The sequence below is a fragment of the Lonchura striata genome, chromosome 1, assembly GCF_050655825.1.
Source record: "Lonchura striata isolate lonStrDom1 chromosome 1, ASM5065582v1, whole genome shotgun sequence".
In the NCBI taxonomy this organism is placed as follows: Eukaryota; Metazoa; Chordata; class Aves; order Passeriformes; family Estrildidae; genus Lonchura; species Lonchura striata.
Window position 1 is genome coordinate 111511352 of NC_140703.1, and position 22523 is coordinate 111533874.

A 22523-nucleotide genomic window follows, 5' to 3' on the forward strand; every position below is an offset into this window, starting at 1 on the left:
CTCCAAGAAATTCACATTAACAGAGTCAAAAGTGTAATTAAAACATTTATGGTAGACGATACTCAAATTATCAAAATTACTTTACCTGTTTAATGCCATAAACATTTGAGATGAAAAATGTGTCACTGAAATCAGACACCAATTCTCACCAGAGAAGTTTGTATTTCTAACATCAGAAACACTCCACTGCTTGATTTTCAGTAGGTCTTCCCATCTTTGTGCTTTGCTGGGAAAAGAGGTAGTTCTGAGAGGGAATGAACCTGTCACTTCCACGAGCTCAGCCAGGGTGGACTCACCACTGCAACAACTGCCTACAGGACACCAGCTATGGTTCACCCAGCACTACACAACACAACCACTTGAAAAATTACCTCTTACTCACTGAGTAGTTCACAGTTTGCACCATCCCCTTCTTGTGGGGCTAAACCCAGAAGTGATGAGCACCTACAACTCTTCTGGCAGCTCCCTCGCTTCCCTCCACGCCGACTCTCTCATCCATTTCTTCCCACAAAACTACAAACTCAAGGGACCCGGGTACAGCTCTTGTTTTGGGATGCAGCCACAGAACTGGGACTCCAGCTGTGGCACTAAGGGGTAAAGTGATGGATGAATTTCCCTTCCGTGGGCTGCAAGCTGGGCTGTGAATGCTGCAGGAAATAAAACACCTCTGCCTGCCCTGCCTGGGTGGGAGGAGGCACAGCCGGACTGAGATTTCAGCTGTGGATTTTACAAGAATTGTAAACATGTTTGACCACCCAACCTGCAGAAGGAGTAGGCAGGACAAAATTAGCAACAGGATTTCCCCTGTGAGAAAGATTCAACCTTGTGAACCCTTTTCTGATTGCACGTGCAATGGTCCCACACAGCTGGAACAGCCCACAGACCAACTCCAGCTGCAAGTTCCACTTTGAGGAAAGTCTGTATCGCTGTATCATTTTGATATAAACACTAAAATTCATACTGTACAACAGCACAGCCAACCAAACTTTGAGGAGAGGTCATTTTAAAGAACAGTGTGCTTCTGACACCTAAAAAGGGGTGGCAATGTCTGCTACCTTTACCCACTTTCAGAGAAAATGCAAATCATGTGAGCCAGTGAGAGCATGAAGAAGGAAAATGAAGTGCCAGGTCCATCCATGGTTACACTTTCTTAGTTGGCTCTGCCCTAATTCCAACTTTGTGGAAGGAAACCTGTGCTGATCCAGGAGGAGCAGAGCCCCTGGGACAGACTGCAGGCTGTGTCCCTACAAAGGCTTCCCTTAAAGACACTTTTCCTTACTGCACAAGTCACTGATTTGCTCTTGAAACTCCCTGTGATGAAATGAAGCACCCAAAAGCATTTAATTGTTGAACACATAAAAGGAAGTATATTTAAAATAAAAAAAAATTGGTCAGACTGTAGAGTCAATTACCATTTTTAAAGTAATTTACAGGGCTGTTGTAGATGAGTCTTTTGGAATAGTCAGTTTATCGCAATGTCTAAACTGGTTTCTTAATTGCACAGTATTTTCTTTTAAAATGTGTGCATCTTTAAACAATTACATACATATTAAAAATCAGCATTTCTTTGCTTCAACTTAATTAAAACGTTAATACTCTCAGACAACACAGATCTGAAATGGTGAAACCAGTAATTGCCCCCTCCCACCTTACAACAAATTAAATTGAGACAAAATTACAAACACATTTCACTACATGATTATTATTAATAAAAATCAGTTTTTCTTTTTTTTTCTTTTTTTTTAGAAAGTTGCCCAAAATGCAAGGGATGTGCATAGGTTTACAACTTAGTCAGAATAATATTTTGCTTTATTCCCTTGGGTACGTGTTCCCATGAACGGAATGTACTTTGCTGTAGATTACAGGTTTTATCAACACAGATACACCAACGGCATGAACGCTTGCGACTGTCCACATGCATTAAGAGTCAAGACCCAATTTCAAATTTCTAAAACTTTTACAGAGTTCTTCAAAGAGACAGTATCACATTATCTGGATGTTACACAAAAATACTTAAAAATACTATCCTAGGAGGAAAAAAAAAAGCGTGAAAAAAAAAAGGCCTTTAAAATTTATGAATTTGTTTTGTAACCACTAGACTAATTACTTCAAATAAATAAAGGAAAGCAAAGTATTCCAATCCATAAAATCAGACTCTAAAAAGAATGTAGTGTTCCACCCCCAAGTTAAGGTAACAGAATCATATTATTATTACTATTAAAATAGATTATAGAAAGCAGCATCTATTTTGTGCAGTTTTTAGGGGCCCTCGAAATAAAAAGCTATGATTTCCAAAAATATAACATTCCAAAAGACTGAATAGTACATATATTTAAAGATACATTTTATTAAAGTTTAGGAGAAATGATTAAAAAAAAGATACTGTCTCTTTAAATTAGTGTTTCATCTTTTGTTCCCCCTCCTCCTATCTATTCGGACATGACAATAATTATATTTTAGGTCACACTACATCTAGGTAGTCTCTAGGGGCCAAGACCTGTTGACACAAGGTCAATAACGAAGAGGTTTTCCATGTATGAGGTGGTTCCCAGTAATGACAGATTTTTTTTTTTTTTTCTCCTTAATTCTCCCATTCCCGGTCTAGTAGACCCAGGAGACCGGGACCCACTGGGAGGCTGTACACACGAGCTCGATGGCTTCCTCCAGGTGCCTGATGGTTTCATCAATCTCATTGTTGATAATTGTTAGGTCAAAGTAGTGTGCATATGTTCTCTGTAAGATTTCCGACTCCTTCTGCAGGCGCTGAAGGGATTCATCCTGTGCGGCGGCCGGGAGAGAAAACGGGAGAAAAGAAAAGTTGGATCGTTTCGTGCTCTTTCACAACAGCTTCTCAGCTGAGAAGGGGATGGGTAAAAGGACCTCAGGGAGTCGAGGTGCTTTAGCTCTGCCACCTACAGCTATGGGAATCACACAGGAGAAAGGGCACAGTTTCCCTCTGGAAGCTGACACTCAAACAGCACTCGGTTACTGACGTTCTTGGAGACAAAACACAGCTCTAGAGTTAAAAAAGCAAGGTAGAGGATGGAAGCTTGGAAAAGCAGCAATGGAGACCACATGTGAATAAATCAGACCTGGTGCACAAGTAAGAGCTATTGGGCCTATGTCCCAGTGAGAATGTGAGAAATGGGAGGAGGGGGAGACGCTGTCAGGTTATCAGCTGTTCCCACTTTTAGTAATGTTTTCTGTTCCACACCAATCCTCTGGGTCTGCTTCCTTTAAAGGCAATTTACTGATAAGGAAGTTCTCACTGCACATCACTCCTCTGGCTTCTATCTCAGAGCAGGGCATTTCCAGCCCCTCTCCGTGGGAGATCCTGGAGATGAACCAGGCAGCCTGGACATCAGACCTTTGCTAGTGAGGTCTGCCTGCCTGAGGCAGCTGGATGACAAAGGCTTCTTCCCAAGGCTCTGCAGCAATTTTAAGTTTGAATTCTCCTCCTGCAAATTTCCTTATGAGTTAAAAAAACCCAACAAACCCATTTGCTGTTTTTCAGGAACCTTGAAAAACCCAAAGGAAAGCAATCAAGTCTTTCCTGTCCCACAGGTTTGAGGTGGATCTGGTACAAAATTATTCCTGCTGCTCTGCAGTATCCATAGGCTGACTCTACTTGATCAATCAGCTGGGATACACTTTTCTAAAAAGAGTTTTAGGCTGCAGAAGTACAGACACATTGCCCACAGCTTTGTCACTAAAAATTCTTCTGGAAACAGATTTTTATCCAGCTGTTAAGATGACCTCCCCCTTTATTTTTTTTCTGTTTCACCTTCCCAAGTATTTGTAATTACAGTGACAAATAGCTGTGGAACAACAGCTTTCAGGTCCCCTGAAGGAAACAACCTGCTCTGAGACAGTTCTCCTTCCCTGCAGCAACGAAACCAGCCACTTCTGGAGGAGAAGTTCTCTGAAGTTCAGAGTTACAGTTCTGCTTCTCTCCTGAAGCTGCAGCCTCAGATGGGGAGGGGGCTGTGTGGTGTGGTTGTCATCACTGGAAAATTATTACAAATTCCCTTCCAAGTAAGGCAAATACTCCTCATATGCATTTCTGAACAAGGGATGTTCCCTGCATGGGCCATTATGCACCACCAGCAACTCCTGGAACTTCTGTAGAAAATTCCAGTGTGTGCAAATTTAATTTATGCTATTAAAAAAGAGAACAATGGGGATCAATACTAGTATTAAATATTTTTGTAGATTATTTCATATGACCCAGTGTCTTTAAGCCAAAACCCTACTTAGGTGAATTTCCAGCTTCTCAAGAGATTCCAAAAGAGACATCAATTTTTATCAGCTGAGCATCAAGCCTTTCCTGCTCAAATTAACCTACAAAGGAATGTCAATAACTTCTCATGCAGACTATTGCAATTCTTCAACTGTATCCAGCTAAGATTAATTTTGTATTTATAGTCTGTCTTGTCCAAATCATAGTGCACCTTGAAAATAGTTTTGATCTCATGACACAGGGCTATCAGGACCTGAGAAGCCCCTAGAAGCCCTAGAACTGTTAAGCCCTTATGGAGATTTTGAATAATTATTCAGATTTCCCATCAATGTTACTTTTACCTATAGATATGGACCTTTCTCACTACAGCACCAATCCTACTGTGACTGACAATGAAAACCTGAAAATCTTACAACTATTTCATCTTAAAAAAAGTGAGCTGGTAAAGTTTACCTTGCACACACAAAGGTTCCACAAAACTAAGTGTTTCAAAATTTCATTAAATTTCAGTATTTTTCTGACTTAGCTTCTCCTAGATCCAACTTTACTGGGACCAAAGTGGTCTTTATTTTGGAATATCTAAATTTCCCAGGCTGCTGGGAATGTAAATCATTACTTCCTTCATATACTTTAATGGGCAGTACTAAGTTTGGGATAGATCATTGCAATAAGTTTCAAATAGGTTCAAACTTTCTTAAGCTCAGCAAAAGGAAGAGATCAAAGCTCTTGATTTGTGTTTCGTTCTGGGACTAACTTTCACCTGTGTTTGGGATAGAGTATCTATTTGTACATGTCAGACTTGGCTGTTTTCTCTGAGTCTGCAAGACTGAAATACCAAAATTCATCTTTGAAGCTAGCTGTAATCAAAGTATTTGCTGTAGTAAGTTCCTCTCAATTTCTCCAAAATGTCTTCATTAAATTTTGCATACTGAACATCCCAGCTTATGTTCCAAGAAGGAAATTCTTCAGCAGTTGTGCTCTCAATAGTGTCAAGAAAAAGATATTTATCAAAATATTCAGTGAACTGCAGACAAACAAATGGCCACAACTTCTGAAATTAACATTTGGGAGCACAACATCTGCATTTCCTTCTTCCCTCAGCTCTTGTGCAATAGGAATTTTATGTGGGTCTAGTTGCAGTGTGACCATTATTGGATCAGACTTTTTCTTCCTAATTCAATTCACTTTCCCAATCTCTCCTTTTCCACCACAGCTGAAAGGAGTGAAATGTGGCTTTGTCCATGAAATACCCCACGTACATAAAAGCCACCAGTGGCATCTTCACTCTCTGAGGGCTGGGCTTTTTTGGCCTGAAACTACATACAACAACAGCTACCACTTGTGGCAATCAAAGCCCAGCCCCAAAAAATTACCAATATTCCCTTCTAAGGTTGTGGACGATGTGTAAACACCATCAGGCCTTTGCCACTTTTGCTTCAACAGAATAAATTCACAATTTAAACAGCTGGTGAGCTCCACACTTCCTAAGAAAAATTCTCCTTTGGCTGTAGGAAGGGAGAAAGCACAGCTCAAAGTCTGAAGAATTTGACTCAATAAAGTTTACATCAAACAAATGGAACCTGTGATCTCTTTGCTGCTGGCTGGGTAAAGGAGGCAAGAACAGCTGGAGGAGAGAGGAACTACCCCAAGGTTTTCTGATGCACTCTCTCCTCTGTTTTAGCACAATAACCATCAGATTTTAGCTTCCTCTGTGATTAGACAGTGGGTGCAGTGTGGGATTCCCTGTGTGATTTACATTGGTCTTGTGCTTTGCAGGACTGCTCAGCGTGCATTGCTATATTCACTGCAAAGGAAAATATTTTGTGTCCTGATTCTTGCTGTATGGGTCTTGATTACTGAGACATTTTGTGTGGTCTTTGACAGGCTAAAGTGTCTCAAGAGACACTGTTAGGATCAGGCCTCTGCACTGGTTTTACCACAAAGTTCAGCTATACATCTGTAAGAGTAGAATTTTTACTCAAAATCTTCTCTTTTTGCTAGCAGATAATTTTAGTGCAGATATCAAAAGTCATTATTATATTAAATTTTGACTCCAATGGCAAAAGTAGTGTTGAATGAGAACAAGCATATCTACATTCTAGAACTACTGCAATAACCAGGACTACCTTGTGAGCCCCTAGCTGGTACTTACAGGCAGTTTTCTGCACCATTTTGGCAGCTATGTACAATTAGGACGAATGCAGGAAAATGAAAAGAAAATCAAAGATGAATTTTAAGAAAACATGGGAAGGGAAAAAAGGGACAGTCATTACAGAAGTGTTCTCAAAAAGTGCAAATAAAACAAAGCAGGGCAAGAGGATCAACAGAAAAGGACACTCATTATGCAAATGAACCTTTGAAAAAGGAAGCATGAATGGGAAATAGGAAACACACACTCCTCACCCTTGTTTGCTGCCCTGCAGGCTGTGACACACAGACACACTTTGCTTATCTGCCCAGAAAACCTTGGAAAACAGGATTCTGTGTGTGGGTAAGGGCTGATGCTATTACCACTGCCTGCCCCTCCCTTTCCTTTAATTAATAAATTAGCATGTTTTGTAAGTGTGGCCTTGGCTCAGGAATTCATGTACCTGGGTGAAACCCTGCAGGCAGAGAGATTTTTGGCACAGGAACTTAAAATGGGTTTTAAAGCACAAACTCAATATTTTACTTCTGCTAATTCTTTGGCATGAAGTACTTCCCCACCACTACTGTAAAAGGCACATTTCTGTTCTCTTCCCAGTGTATGAGGGAAATATTTTCTGCCTCACATGAACTGTCCCAAGTAGCTCTGCATTACATCCTACAGCTGGAAGATAAAAATTTAAGTACCACTGGCAGATGAGTGTGGCCAAGGAAAGACTATTTGGGAGCTGAGGCAGGTATGGAGGCAACAAGCCTGAGCATTTGTGTAATTTTATGGGGTACCTGATGCAATGCTCTTTGTTTACACAGAGGAAAATTCAGTGTAGATGACAAAATAGTATTTTATCCAGATTGTACTGATTCACAGCATCACACCAGCAGTTACATGAAGTGCCACTTCACTAACATGGCAAGTTGTGCTGTGCTGAGGGATCCTGGTTCTTACACTCTTGGGTTGTACCATTAGGATGTGGGTCCCTAAGACACAGTGAAATGACAAAATGCTGTGGAAGTGAACAGAGCCATCTTCCCCCTCCTGTCCCTCTTTCACTGCTTTTTCTAGCACTGATGCTTAAAAATTGACAAAACTCCAATTTACAGCTAAAGTAGCTCACTAAAGCATCATAGTGAACTAGCAGAATGCCTCAGCTGTCAGTAAAATTCTAGCCTAAGACCAAAATTCTTCACTTTCCACTTTTGATTTGAATAATCATTCAGGTTATTTGCATTTAAATATGCTGTCTTGCTCCTTCCTTTCCTGCAAGCCTATGCAGTGATGCCATAGCTTCATGCTTATAATATTGTAATTACATTACTATAGAAACTTGATGTAGTGACACAGCTTCTGACTTTGTGTTTTGATGATCAAGGAGACATCTAGGATATTTGGAACAGATTCATGATCAAATCCAACAGATTAAATCCTTTAATATCATGGTTTAAGGAAGACTGAGCAAATTAAGTGTTTGTGAAAAAGGAGTTTGTGTTAGTGTCAGCTAAATCAAGAATTGCTTGGTATCCTTGAAATCAGCAGCAATCTGCAAAGCAGATCCCTATACAAACTAAGTAGGAAATGTATGATGTGGACCTCCATGAATACTCAGCATCATTCCACAAGCAATTACCCCTTGGGTCAAAGATTCCAGCTTAGAGGACAGTTGTCAAAATGAACAAGCCTATTTCTCATACATATTTGCTGTGCAGAGAAAATGCTAAAGCTGAAGGTGGGATCAGTGCTGGCATTGCAACTCACACTTGAGTAATTTGTGCCAATGATTTGGGAATGACCTCTGAGCTGGAGCAGGGAATGAAATATAAGAATATGCACTTTTATCATACAGCACATGGATCCTTCCTCTTGAAGCCCGTATTTTAAATTATTGGTTTTATTTTAAACAATAAATGTATGCCAATCAACTTAATAAAGCTGTCAAGTTATTTTTCTGCCTCTTCATTTACAGACAAGGAAACAATTGAAGAGTCTGATTTGCACATTTGAATCTCATCCTTAATTCTGTCTCTGCCAGGACATCAGATTGCAACGTGCCATACCTCATTAATGCCTGGGGTAATCGTAGGTGCAGCAATAAAAACAACAAAAGGAGCAAACTCTGCAGTTCTCAGGACCTTCAATGCCTAGGGGGAAAAAAATCAGATACTTTAGAGGAAACCTCCAACAATCAATGTGAAGTAAGTTTAGTGACACAAGAAACAAATTCATGATCTACCAATGCTGGATTTGTTATTAACTGAATTGGAGTCAAGACCTTAGTAATACAGACACTTATCTTTTTCTATTATTTTGTATTTTTGGTGGTCAAAACATGTATTTATCCTTAATTAAAGAGAGTTTATGATACAGTAAAAGCTTTAGCATTTTCAGAGTGCTTCTCCCCATACAGTCTCAAAGAGTGTGAAATTCTGTTTACAGTTAAACTGAATGATGAAATGCCATGTAAAAAAAAAAAATGCAATTATGCCATCAACAGGGAAAAGAGCCAACTGTGTTTTAGAATATTGATTATAAATTTTATTATTATAAAATATTTTTAAAAAACACGAAAATGTGATGTGAGAGGTTTAAAGTGTTTAAAAATTGCGCATAGCACTAAATGCAGTAAACACAGCTCCAATCTCCTTAACCAAATCTGTGCAAAAGAGTTCTCATTGAAGAGCTGCCTTAATGAACTGAGTGACACAGAGCTGCCATATGTGACACTGTCACAGATCTGGGCTCCTCTGAAGTGCAGGACAGTGGGTTCAACACCTCAGCTGAACTCAGAGAGATGGACAAGATAAAGTCAGGCTGCTAAAGGTCACTCTGGTTTTGCTCTTTCCATTTCCTCTCTTCTCCAAAGCTTTTTCTTTTTGAAGAAACCAATAAAACAAACCCCCCCACAGTCCACCCTTTCCTGGAGCTGAAAGGTTTTCATCTCTGCTGTCACCAACAGGAATCACCTCTGCCAACCTGCTCCAAAAAAGAGAAAACCCCGTAACTGAAATGTAAGAAAACCCATAAGAGTGCTCAAGGGAGAACAGGCAAGTGGTTTAAGACAGCCAGGAATAAATCCACAAAGAGCTTGGCCTCAGTGAGCTGAGACAGATGAATGAGGAAGCTGGTTAGCAAAGTGGCTTGCTGGACACGAGCTGGAGGAAATGTGGCAAAGGCAGCTGTTACCAAATATATTCTAACAAAGATTAAAATCTCTTCTGAGAATTGTACAGCTCTAGAATTATGCATATTGAAAAAGTTCATCAGGAGAGTTTGCTGTTAACAGCTGCTCCATTTGAACTAACTATAAATGCTGCTCTCCCTGAACGCTGTTAAATGTGGGATTTTATTTTTAAGAACATCACCACACCATCATACTCTTAACTGTATTAAATAATTTAGTCAGGTATCTCATTTCTGTTGTGAAATTCTTAGAAAAATTTGAACTTCCTGAATCCATTCACAAAGAAGAAACAAGTCATCAAATTTAAGTAGATAACACTGGTCACAATTTTGTCCTTCCTCCCATTTCCTTCCATCTGCTAGAATAATATAAACATCACAATAGTCTATATTCATGTTGATTCACTTAACAAAATATATAAACAGATCCCTGTGAATTGAAAGTAATGACTACACAGATGTTTCAAAGGAAATGTATCAGAATATTCCACAGAGTTTCTACAATGAATAAATAAACTATTAGTGTTTCTTGAGAGACTGATTTTTCTTTCTCCTTTGTGTTCTTTTAACCATATGATTACTAGAATTCCACAGATTTATATCCTGGTGGTCCAAGGACTTTTGTTTCACATCACTTTAAGCAGCACTTACCTAGTGTGCAATCAAAAAAAACATTTAAATGAAACAAAGTTGAAGGATTTGTGATAAGTCCCATTTTTATACACTTCTAATTAGTTACCTGAGGTTCTACATCAAGTATTGCAATTAGTCCCTGCTCATGGATCTTTCGTATTGTTTCCAGTTTTGTCCCATACATTGCATCCTCATGGCTGCCATATTCCAAATATTCATTGTTTGATATATCCTGCATCATTTGGTCATGTGATACAAAGTAGTAATTTTTGCCATTTTCTTCATCTTTCTTTGGAGGTCTGGTTGTGTCTGAAAATACAGAATATTTTAGTACAGAAGCAATATTAAGGTTATGTATGGCTTCTTTTGTCTGTTTGTTTATCAATAGTTATTCACTGAACTGAACCTGTCAAATCACACATAGAGCAATGAAGTATGAGGCAGTTAGAATGACAGGCACTGGGAAAAGCAGGAGTTTGAGGGATATGTGCTGGGAAAAGCAGCAATAGAGTCCCTAGGGTCTACTGAACTTAAGATGCTCATATTTCTCCTAAATCCTCTTCTGTCCTAAAAGCATTTCCTTTTTTTTTTTTAATATAAGTTTTTATGAGGTTTTTATGACTGTGAAAAGGATAAGTCTAAAAAGCAGTTTAAAATTCTGATTACCTGTGGTCAAGAGAGGTAAAAGGTACTTAGGAATAAATAACATACTTTTTGAATAATGCTTCTACAGACTTATGTGGTAAGAGAAGTACGGCCTACTAATCTTTAGAATTAACTGCCATTGTGTGTGACCTGATATTTTTGATCTGGTTTTCAGTCTGCAGGTAATTTCTTCATAAAGCATTCTTTCAAACTCCTCACCCAATTTAAGGCCCATTTCAAAAGTTACCTATTACACCATGGTTTTATAAAGGGATGCAGAAAATGCATCTTCTTAGTCTTACAGAATCAGTGAAACAATTTCAGTGTTTCCACAGAGCAGGAACCTAAGGCATGTTCACCATGGTATAGATGAGTCCATTTTAAAAGCATCTGCAAATAAAACCACTAGTTTCTGTGAAGAAAATTAAATGAGTGTCACTTGTGAACCATGTATGGCGTTTCTGAGGTCAGTCTGAAATAAAGTGGACAGGTAGGTGCTGGATGCTCTCGTTTTGGTGTGCTTAGCTTGAAGAAAAATGATGCATCTCCAAGAGACCATGGAATGGGATCTGCAGTTCCTGCAGGGTATTGATTGTCATGAAGGGAAAACACCTCTGTGCTCTTCATAACAACCCACTGGGGTAAGCAGTGAAATTGATTGTGTTTTCTTTTACTTAGTGCCATCTCTGGAACCTTGAAACTATTTTAGTGCAATACCAGTCCTTAAGACTTGGATGTGTAAAGTAATTAAAACACTACAGGCTCATATTTCTTCTCATGAGAATTATACACAGTTAAAAATTAACATTCATTTTAAATTAACAAACATTTGGGGTAGAGAGAAGTATGTCTAACAAGAAGTTTTGTGAAAAATAAGGAGTATTTGATGCAAAGTGGTGTTACTTTCCACCCTGCCCGTTGACAAAGCAAAAGAACCACACCCAGCCCTACACAGCTCCCACCTTCAAGGCAGGATTTGTCTCAGCTGAGCTGAACACTGGCAGTAGAACAAGGGGGGAGCTGTCAAGGAGGACACAAACAATTGTGCAGCACATTGAACCCTGCTACTTACGAGGAATGGGGTAAGCAAATCTGTCCGGGTGTTTTGTGATGAGTGTGTTTTTTATGTGTCTTCTTCCGACACCATGGGCACCTGAGCCACAACACAAAAAAATCATTTAGAAATATTCCACCAGAAAGGCTTCAAAGCTATGATGCTATGTTCAGAAAAATTACTGAAAATTACCTAGTAGGACTAGTGTTTTCCTTTTGAATGCTGGCAGCTTTACTACTTCTTCATATGTGACGAGATCTAATTGATCAAACACTAAAACACAAAAGAAAGCCCCAGAGGATAAGAAAAAAAGGCATATGAAGGGTGACAACTAATTCTGCTACAAATTAGAATTTTATCAAGATTTAGATTTATAATACAAAGTAACATATTATGGAAAATAAAACCATTCATTCCTTATGCAATTTTAACAAGAGTGTTCATTTAAAAACTGTTAAGAGCAGTAACAAAGCTCCCGAGATGCTCAGCAAAGTTTGCATGTCCTTTCATGCAGTGCTCAGCAGACCACAAAAATCAGCTAGAACAGCATGCCATTAACATTTGCATTCCTAAGAAATAGCAATACTAAAGAAAAATTTGTGGACAGTGACCGACATGAATACAATATGAGAACATCTATTTACACTGAATATAGGGATACTTTCATAATAATGTTTTAACAAGATCTGTGAGAAATGCACAGTGTTAATACTTTGTGGTATTTATTCTTTCAAACCACACCATTTACTTGTAATTAGAGTTCTCTTTAAACACACGTGCTAATTAAACTGACATGCTTTTAAAACTTGTGACAGGATGAAGAATTCTAATGAAAAGTGATGGCATTACAGAAAAGAACCCCCACCATATTTAGGGAAAAATTGTAAAAGTATTATTTCAGATATCATTTCAACTGCAGTTGAAATTGGATGAATTCCATCATGCCCATCAATCTGTTGTCAATTGTCAGAGAATATAGTGATTGACAAATCAAGTTTTGTTCATTAATAACAGCTTATCCCTCCTGTGCCCAGCAACACATCATCTCTGGTAACTCCTGCTGAATTCTAATGACAGAAGCAGCCAGGAGGCAGTTATTTATATTTGTAAAGATTGCAGCAACCAGCAATGGTGGAGCAGAACAACGAACAAGAGTTTTCAGTTCTGTATTTTTGCACGCTATGAAAAGGAGGCTGGAGAGATTCCATCCAAACTGTGGAATTCTCTCTGAGTGTTTCCAAGTCCTAAGTGGTGTATCCACCTCAGCTGTATCCAATCCATCTTTTAGGATGAGTGTGGATATCTCTCAGTTTTTCAATTTGATGGTAGTCTTTTTACCTGAGAAAGTCCAATGGCTTCAATTTGGTGAAACTACAGATCAGCCAATTGACATACCCAATTCTTTATGTCATTGAAAAGATACAGGTATAAAAACTTCCTAGTCCATTTGAAGCATTTTGAATTTCATCCTAAAGAAGAATCTCTTTCAACCTTTCCCCAAATACTACAAGCAAGAATTTAGTCATATTTTTCTTCCATTCCACAATGGAATTCTTACTCTTGTCCTTTTTGCAACTTCACAGTATTTAAACAAATAAATAATACATTTCATAGTAAAGATCTACAACACACTAAACAGCTTTACCATGCTAACGACCTAAGCCTGTAAGAGTCTTTTTCCATTGAAAAATTATAATTAAAAAAGAAATCAATCCCTTATTTTCTTCTTGAACAAAACCACATTATGTTAGATACAAACAACAGGAATAAACACTAGAAAAGACACATATTACTTCATCACAAAGTAGAAGCATGGAGAAGATGTGTCTCAGTCTACATGGATTTAACTAATGATTGTGGGGTTCCCAAATGTGAAATAAAAATGATTAATTTCTTAATATACAAAGATAGGAAGAATACAGGACACACTTAAAGGCTGAACTTTAATGCTTCTGTGTTACTAGCTGATAAAAGAAAAGGAGTTCTTGAAAGGAAACAGTAAGAAGCAAATAAAGAGGCATTGTCACTTGACAGGTTACTTACATGCACAGAGGCCATTGGGAGTAAGACAGCATGAAAAATGTACAGGGGTCATTGAGATATGGCTTGTAATATATTAGTAAAATAAAAAGTATATGCACAAAATAAACTTTACCATGCAATAGTCTAAACACAAGGCAAATAAATTACATTAAGAAATGATAAACATATTTTATAAAAGCTTGGCAATTTTCTACATTATGCATAATATGGAGCATAGTTCTGGTATGTTCTGCTCTTTTCTGAAGCCCTACAATAACTTTTCAGCAAAATAAATGAAAAATGTATCTGGATATCACTGCAGCATATCTCTAGAGCATTTATAAAAATGTCAGTGAATCTAATAATGGAAAAGATATTTCATTTTTTCTGTGGTATTTGGTTTAAAACTGACTTTATACTGATAAAACACATGATCATGAAATTGCCTAATACTCTAATATGAAGCATGGAGGAAAGAACAAGAGGATTACATTTTTCTTGCAAAGAAGAATGTATTTGCTTCTACTTATAAAAAGTAACTGAAATAATCTCCTGTTTACTTCACAAACTACATCTGATTTGCAGAATAATCTCATTTCTACTTCCAGTAATATCCCAATATACCACACCAGCTCTCAAATCATCAGCTGGCCACACAAATCTGAGTTGACTATGAATTATTTTACTGGGTCATTTCTCAGCACCCCAGTTCAGTCTCACCCCTAAGTGAAAAATAACACACCAGTCCGAACAGATCACACACTGCTGATCAATTTATTTTATTTTATACTAGGACATAAGAGAAATAAATTCTAATTTCCTTTAAGAGCAACATTTTGACCATGATTATACTTGTTTTGCATCCAGCAGAAGAAAAGATCTGGTTTTTACTATGAAACAGGAGCACTGAAAGGTTGCAAGGGCCAGTGTTGCCATATTTCTGACCAGCAACCCTGGATGTGACAGAGCACTTCAGAGAATGTGAATTCAGTGCCACCTCAGTTAAACCTGAACTCACATCAGCATTAAAGCAACGCAGAATATTCATATACTGAATATCCTATATTTGGTGTCATTCCCTGGAATATTACTGGCATTACCTTCAGTACCTCAGGGACACTAAGATCAATAACATTTCTACAAGAAATCTGATTTCAAATTGTGCTTACATTAACTTTTTGACTTAGGGGAAAGGGGAAGCTATATTCTGAAGGGAACAGTTTCTTTTATGGTCATTATAATAATTTTTAATGTTGGTATATCTAATTCTTGGCAAACACCTGCTCTGATACAAAGCAAATAAAGATATAACACTGCTGGTGAAGGCAGGTGAACTGTGTGAATCCAAGTGCCATCAACTTACTCTGAAATGTCCCACGATATCAATACTGCAAAATTTACATTCCTTTCAGGAATTTAAATGATAGAAAATCTTTGAGCTAGCTCTGCTCCCACAGTACTGCCAGCTCCTCCTCCTTGCCTGGCTGTCCCTCCTTTAGCTCACTCCCTTGTAGCAGGCCCTGCTTACTCACATGGACATTTTTAGTCCTGTATTTGCACTGAGAGATGCATTAAGAAATGCATCTGCCCTAAAGAAAAAAAAATCCATGTTTTTTTGAGTTGTTCTTAATCCAGCTCACAGCATGGCCATAAGGGAAGGGATGAGCAAGGCTGTGGGAATGTGTGCTGGGAGCAATTAATATCAGTATTGTGAAAGGCATTGGCTCATAAAATCCAGTTTACTCTCAACAGATTTTGTTATAATTATTAAAATGTGGTTGAGTGCTACTGTAAGGGGGAAACATTAGAACAAGCAGGGTGTTACAGCAGCAAAAGGAAGGAACCTACTTAAAGCTTGCAGTCTCTGCTTTTGAGAGCTTTCAGGGTAACAAATAGTTTTATATTCACCTGTAAACATCTTAAATGCAACAGTGAATTTAAAGAGTATAAACAACAATTACTGTCTTAGAACTTAGGCTTTCTTAGAATTTACTACCGAATTACTTTTAAGGAAACACATATTTTGTAATAGTGACACATTATGAGCTCTGATATTGCACACATTGTGCAGGTAAAGAGAAATACATGAAAACATGGATTTATAATGTTTAATTACTGTGTTCAAGAATGCAACTGAAAAAATCCCCCAGAAATTAATGTAATATAGAATACTTGCATTACACTGCTTGGACAGGTATCTATTCTGATTCTAATAAAAATCTCTGCAAGTCTCTCAGGAGACCACAACAACATAAGCGTCACAGAATGTGCTATCAAAGCAGGAGCAACAAAAAAGCATTGAAAAGCAGTTTCAGCACATGAAGTATTTTATATTAAAAGAAGAAAAGAAGCAAATTCAGCTCATAAATGATGGGGTCTGTCTTCTTTACTACTAAAACGAATGAATTTTGCTTGATAAGGATCTCTTACTCTACACTTCTACAATTTTCTAAAACAATTCATTTTTTCAGCAGTCTAAAAGAGAAGCCCCAAACTCAGGATTCAGGCAGAAATCAGTGCAAGGAGGATAAACCTCCACAGCTGGTTCTATTTGGTAACTGTAAATAGCACACTGACTATGCAATGGCTCTTATTCCACTTCCAGCTGTAGCACTTCAACAAAAATGCTCTTTCATGGTGTTTTCACATATGTAATCCGTAACTATAAATACATATTAACAAGGATGCCACAGAATAGTCTTTTGTAGAGCACAGTACAGTTATATATGTTGCAAAAATCATATCCTGTTTGTTTCTAATGCTGCTTTAAACATAAACCCCCAAACAATCTAAGCCTCTATCAGGATATACTATGATGCACTGCTTTTCTGGCAGCTTGCCTCTCACTGACTAATCTCCATGCTTAAATAGCAAAGAACAAGCAGAATAATGTTGGTGTAATTAGAATTTTACTTATATTTTCCTAATTAACTCATTAGGTTTATACAATAGCACCAGCTGAACAATTTATGGCAAGGCTTAAACTGAAAAAAATGTAACCTGTTACAGATACCTGCATTTTTTGTTCATACCTGCATTGTGCTTTGCCAAATATTTGTCTTTGTACTGCTTTTTTTTCTTTCCAAACCAAGTACAGCTGGCCTGTTGCTCCTGTTTGGTCTTCTCCATGGCAATACAAGCAACTCGCCTGACATAAGGAGGAGAAAAAACATTTTCTGTTGCAATCAAGGATCTTTAAAAAGCTGCACAGAATGAATTAGAAAAGCATGACTTTTTATAGAAAACAAGTACAGTAAAACTTTTAAAAACATTTTTTTAATGACTTCAAAGAACAGATATACAGGGGTATTTTGATGTAAGAATATTTTCTTAGAGGTAGGTGATGGAAGCTCATAAATGAAGTGAACATGGGAGGAAGGGCAGCTGCTGGAATGAATCCAGACCACTCTGCAGCAGATCAGAATGGAAGAGCACATGGTCTGGAAAGACCACCATGGTCTAAATCACTCCAGAGCAAGTGGTGCTGTGCTGGGGACTCTTTGGAAGTTGATCTCTAGGGTGCAGCACTGCAAGGACCCTGCTGCAATGTGCACCTGTGCTCCCTTACATCAGGGCTTGCACAGAGCTCAGGAGGTGGAACTAAAATCTTGTCTGCCTTTGTCTCCTGGCAAAATCTCCCCTACCCAGCCCAGGAGGCACAGGAGCAGTGCACAACTCCAGCTCTTCTACACAGCAAATCCTGTATGAAGTGGTTTGGGCTAGATCTTCCAAGGCCCAGGACTCACTTGCTAGAATTTGTGCTGATACATTTAAAATGTTTTCTGAACAGCTCCTGCAAGAGGCTGTTTAAAGGCTCTTCACTGCTCAGGGCCACTGCTCTTCACTGAACCTGCCATAGTCACTGTGATTTTATTCTGCTTTTTGACATTCATATGAAAAATGATAAGGAAAGAAAACTCTAAAACTCCCTCAATGACCTTGTTGCTTGAAAAGTTCCTAAAACCCTATTCCTGCAGCACTTGCATGTAAACAGTACTAATGAAACCCCTTATTAGAAGCTGAAAGAGAAATTAATTTGACCCTCTTATATAACCAATTTGCATGTAGCCATCTGCAATCCTACGTTCCTACAGTATACCAGAAAACACAATGTTTATTAACACAGGAATTATTTTTTATATAATCACATGTGAAATTGCATGTAACCCTTACTGCTATGCATACATGAGAAAAAAAAAATCAAACCACAAAAATTGAATCAATATACAGACTTAGGAAAAAAAAAAAAAAGAAAATAATTCGAAGGTTAGATATACAACAATGAAAAGTAGGAAAGACAGAAATAAAATCAAAACTAAGTTAATTTTTTTAGAAAACGTAAGTCATACCATTCCTGAAGTTCAGGAGAAGGAATAAGACCTGCAGTACCATTTTTTGAGTTCTCAAGTTTACCCTGCCACCAGTTATGATCATCTTTGCTAATGATTTGGATAATATCACCAACTCGGAATCTGATGCCAGCTTCTTTGCAAGGAATGAGGTCATCCTTTGCTGGATCATATTCAAATTGTGCTCTTACATAGATCTAGAAAAAAAAGAGTTTATAAGAGACACTGCAGTATCATCACTGCTATTCATGGCATTCAGAGTAACAGGTGAAAATCTGATCTGTGAATGCAGCTACACGTATTGGTTGCAACAAGCAAAGAAAGAAACAAAAAAGGAAGGTGCCAAAGCATAAGTGATAGCTGAAAATGAAAATGCCCCCTCCAGCAAATGATGGAGACATATGATGCTATTTCAAAAGCTCATGTTTTCTACATTCTATAGAACCTGAACAGCAAAAATGTAATAAGCTCATGGAGTCCCTCAAAGAGTTATTAACTATCACAAATCATTCCAGAACACAAGCCAGCACCTTACAACTCAATCTATAATGTATTTTCCAACTGAAGTCCCATGGTATGTTTTAAAACTTTCTTTGACAGGAAATTTTACTGGACACTATAAAGGACTTTGGCTTAATTTGTGGTCTTTAGAATGAGAATTTTAAAGATTAAAGACATTAAAAAAAATCTTTTTTACGAAGTTCTGTATTGGACCTATCACAGAGTTACTCAAGAGGAATGTGGAAATTCTCTGTATGGGTTTTTCAGTAGAAGTCTACTCCTATGTAAATAAAACTCATGATTTGAGCATGTTATTCTCTAAAGAACATGAACAGAAAGAATCCAGACTGACTTCACAATTTAAAATATTATACCAATACTTTCCTTGTGTGCTACTGAGGTCTCAACCCTAGAAAATAAAAATAGAAGTGATACCCAGTTTTGGTTGCTAATTGGAACCCTGATGCACCCAAGAATCTTAAAATCAACATGAAGTGCCATGCCCTAGATGGATAATTTCTACAGTTCATGAATGTCAAACATCACCCTGCAGCATCTCAGCCAGCCTTGTATACATACTGCTGATTTTCTTACTAAAAATGGACTAGATTTAAAAATCCCCAACAATTACACTGCAAACTAATATCCTTCTTAGAAACTGTAACAATCACTTCAGCTCTGCTCAAATTCTGCTCCAGTAATAGCTGCAACTATGCAGTGTTAGCACTATTCATGGCACTTAAAAAAGCAATCCAATCTGCACCTCGACATACAAATAAATTAACTTAAAATGGCTAATCACTTTTCTCTTGCATCTGATGTATTTTTATTGGTTTGTAGTGAGAGCATCAGATGATAAGACCACTACAGAACTCAAATTTTAATAGATTAAATCTGACCTTTGTTCTGCTGTGCATTGAGTTTTAAAAAACAACCCAACTTATTTTAATTACTTGAGAAATAGGATATTTTGAAACCAATTATGTTTACTTAGTAATTTGTTTTTCATGAAGTAATCAATATTGAGCCAATTCCTTATTTTGCCTGAAGCTTATTCACACAGGTCTAAAAACATCAGCAGTATTTTTACTATCTAGAAACTTCCCTACTTTTCAAGTCCCTGCTTCAGTTTGAGCCATTATCCACCATATACTGGCAGCTCATGGAACATTACAGACTTCCTGACACATAAAAATATATCTATTAGTCAAGCCCTTACTGTTTTCAAGGATGACAAGAAAAATATGCTGGTTCAATGGGAAAAAATCAGGTAATTAAAAATGGTGTGAGTAAGAGAAACACCATTATTTCGATATTGCCTTGAACAGTTTCTTCTTCTGGGGAAAAAACCCCATGAGGACCAAATGAAAACCTAATATAAATGTCTGGAAGGTGTTTCATGGAGCCTCTCCAGGTTTACATTCAGGCAGCTTCAGAAGATAATGGAAAACTGAAAGAATCATAGCTTTAAAAATGGGAAGTGAAGTAAGAGCAAAACCATTCTTGTAACAGAAGTTAAAGCCAACTCAGCCAGGCAGCAGTATAAAAAGATTCTCAAAGACAAGAGTTCATGTTGCTGATTGACTTCTTGAATGGAATTGCAAGAGCTATTATGAAAATTCCTGGCAGAGAAGGAGGCTAAGTACACAGTTAAAAATTCAGAGGTAGATTCTGGAAAGACTATGAATAACTGAAGCAGTAACTGGAGATGAATCACAAATCAGTTGATGGTATGTGCTCACTTGGAGGCTGCAGAAAAAGAACAAAAAAATCTTAAAATTGCAAAAAGAAAGATAGGGAATCCTCTGAGAAGCCCCACATGCTTTCTTGGAATTTTCTGGAGAGGGAAGATCTTTGGTTTGCGCTGACTTGCAGAACCACCAGGTCACAGAAACAAAATTAATGGAGGTTATTGAAAATGGGACTAAGGACTGAAATTTTAAGAGACCATCTTCAGATTTATCAAGCCTTAACAGAAACTATCCTTAATGTTTTTCTTTGTAAATATTTTTTAATGTTAATAACTAGTTTTAGATAAACTCAAGCTTTACGATCGTTGTCAGCAAAATATTTTAGAGTTTTAGACACCTGCCCTACTTGTCTCCATTCCAGCTAAAACAGAAATTTGAGTTTTCCTCTAAGATTAAAACCTGAACAGGTCACTGCACAACAGGAAGTCTATTAATGCATTCTGAACTAAATGAACATCTCCAATTAAATTCTCAGTGAATATGTAACTCTCACACATGTGGACACATGAAAAAAAAAAAAGCTATTTTTGAATTAGATACAAACAAATGAGTTAAAAGAAAAATGAAAAAAATGGAACAAATTTTTCAAGCTTAAATGTTTTAGTCCAGCACATACAGAATATGAGTGGGGAACAGGTAAGCAGGGATGTTTGCTAGCAGCTAAGTTTACAAAAATTCCCATGGAGGATATCTATTCACCTGTCGTCCTTTTGGTTGTGTTGTCGATGGCAAGTCCTGCAGAATAAAGTCAACCCAGGAGAAGAAATTTTCATTTTACTTTTTAAGGGTACATAACACTGTTAGTGATTCATACTACATTACAGTAAAATGGTAAGTTAGACAAAAGTATATAGCATTGACCCATGTTTAGAAATAACTTTTTTCTTAAAGAAAAATCAAACCCAGGCTGTTTAGCAGCAAGCTGAAGAAAGCAGGTAAAAAGTTTAAGCAGATAGAGAATGTGCTTTTTAATAAATAATTCAGCATCTTCAACACAAAAGCACCACCAAGTGAAAGAGGCTCTTTATGTGAATGCCTTTTCCATTTAAGTATAAAGTTTTGCTTTTAAAAGAGAGAGGCTATTATAAATGTTAAAAAACCTATGGTTAAAAATGCATAATGTGATCAGTTGTGCTGAGAATTAGGATTCTAACTACTTTCTTGTTATAAATTTAATTTAATTCACAAAAAATCCTAAATTTTTCATTCACACAATTATTTTTCATTCTACTAATTAATAAGCAGTTTATCTTGTGGCAAATAATGTCTAAGTTGCAATTTTTATCAATAGTTAAAGAAATAGTTGGTTTTGGGGTTTTTTTTTTGTTTGTTTTTAGCTAGTCCCATGAACTCATGTTATTGACAGCACTCACTGAAGAAACTTGTGTGTAGTTACTACATTGGTCCAAACAACAACGAATGATAAACAACACGAATTTTAACACCAATGTATTTTAGGAAGAACAGGAGATCGACAGCACCTTTCTACCTGAATACATACAAAACAGAAGTACTTTGTGTTAAAGATGTGATGGTAATAGCTTGGTTTGTAGTGCAGTTTAAAGCCACTTCCTTTTGCTTTCCATATCCAGGCAAGGCTCATGTTTCACACAGTATGTGCACGTACCACGACAGCAGAGAGCACACCAATTCCTTAACTCAGATAGCGGAAACCAGTACACGTTCCAGAGGGCTCTCAAACACAAAACTTAAAAAAAAAAAAGAATCTATAAAATGTCTTGGGATACCAACTGCACAGTTACTCTCTTCCTTCAAACTCTGCTTCTGAAGTTCAGGATGGAAATAAAAACTTCCACTTTAAACCTATACTCAGTTTTGAGGAAAGTGCTGACAATGATTTAAGGATGACTGAAGTGTCACAGTACAGTTATTAACATTTAATTCACTGTATGGCTTTTAATGAGAAGAACATGTTGGAAAAAGCCCTTAAAAAAAAAAAAAAAGAAAAAAAATGGGGAGTTACATATGCAATAACCTGGGTTCTCTC

The 22523-nt window shown here is 37.4% G+C and overlaps 1 protein-coding gene across 13 annotated transcripts in view; it reads right to left on the bottom strand.

Moving 5' to 3' along the window:
- Positions 1–1344: 1344 nt before the first annotated feature.
- Positions 1345–22523, bottom strand: part of CASK (calcium/calmodulin dependent serine protein kinase) — a 184824-nt gene continuing 163645 nt past the window's right edge. For 5 of the 13 annotated variants that reach the window (XM_077781672.2, XM_077781675.2, XM_031507817.3 and 2 more), the window contains 8 exons: positions 21215–21250; positions 18264–18460; positions 16947–17062; positions 12085–12165; positions 11911–11991; positions 10300–10502; positions 8438–8521; positions 1345–2778 (listed from right to left, as the gene is read on the bottom strand). In XM_077781672.2, coding sequence (XP_077637798.1) covers positions 2602–2778; positions 8438–8521; positions 10300–10502; positions 11911–11991; positions 12085–12165; positions 16947–17062; positions 18264–18460; positions 21215–21250 — 975 coding nt within the window. In that variant the 3' untranslated portion in view covers positions 1345–2601. The remainder of the gene's footprint in view (positions 2779–8437; positions 8522–10299; positions 10503–11910; positions 11992–12084; positions 12166–16946; positions 17063–18263; positions 18461–21214; positions 21251–22523) is intronic. The other 8 variants (XM_085560260.1, XM_085560237.1, XM_077781676.2 and 5 more) reach the window with 3 other exon arrangements.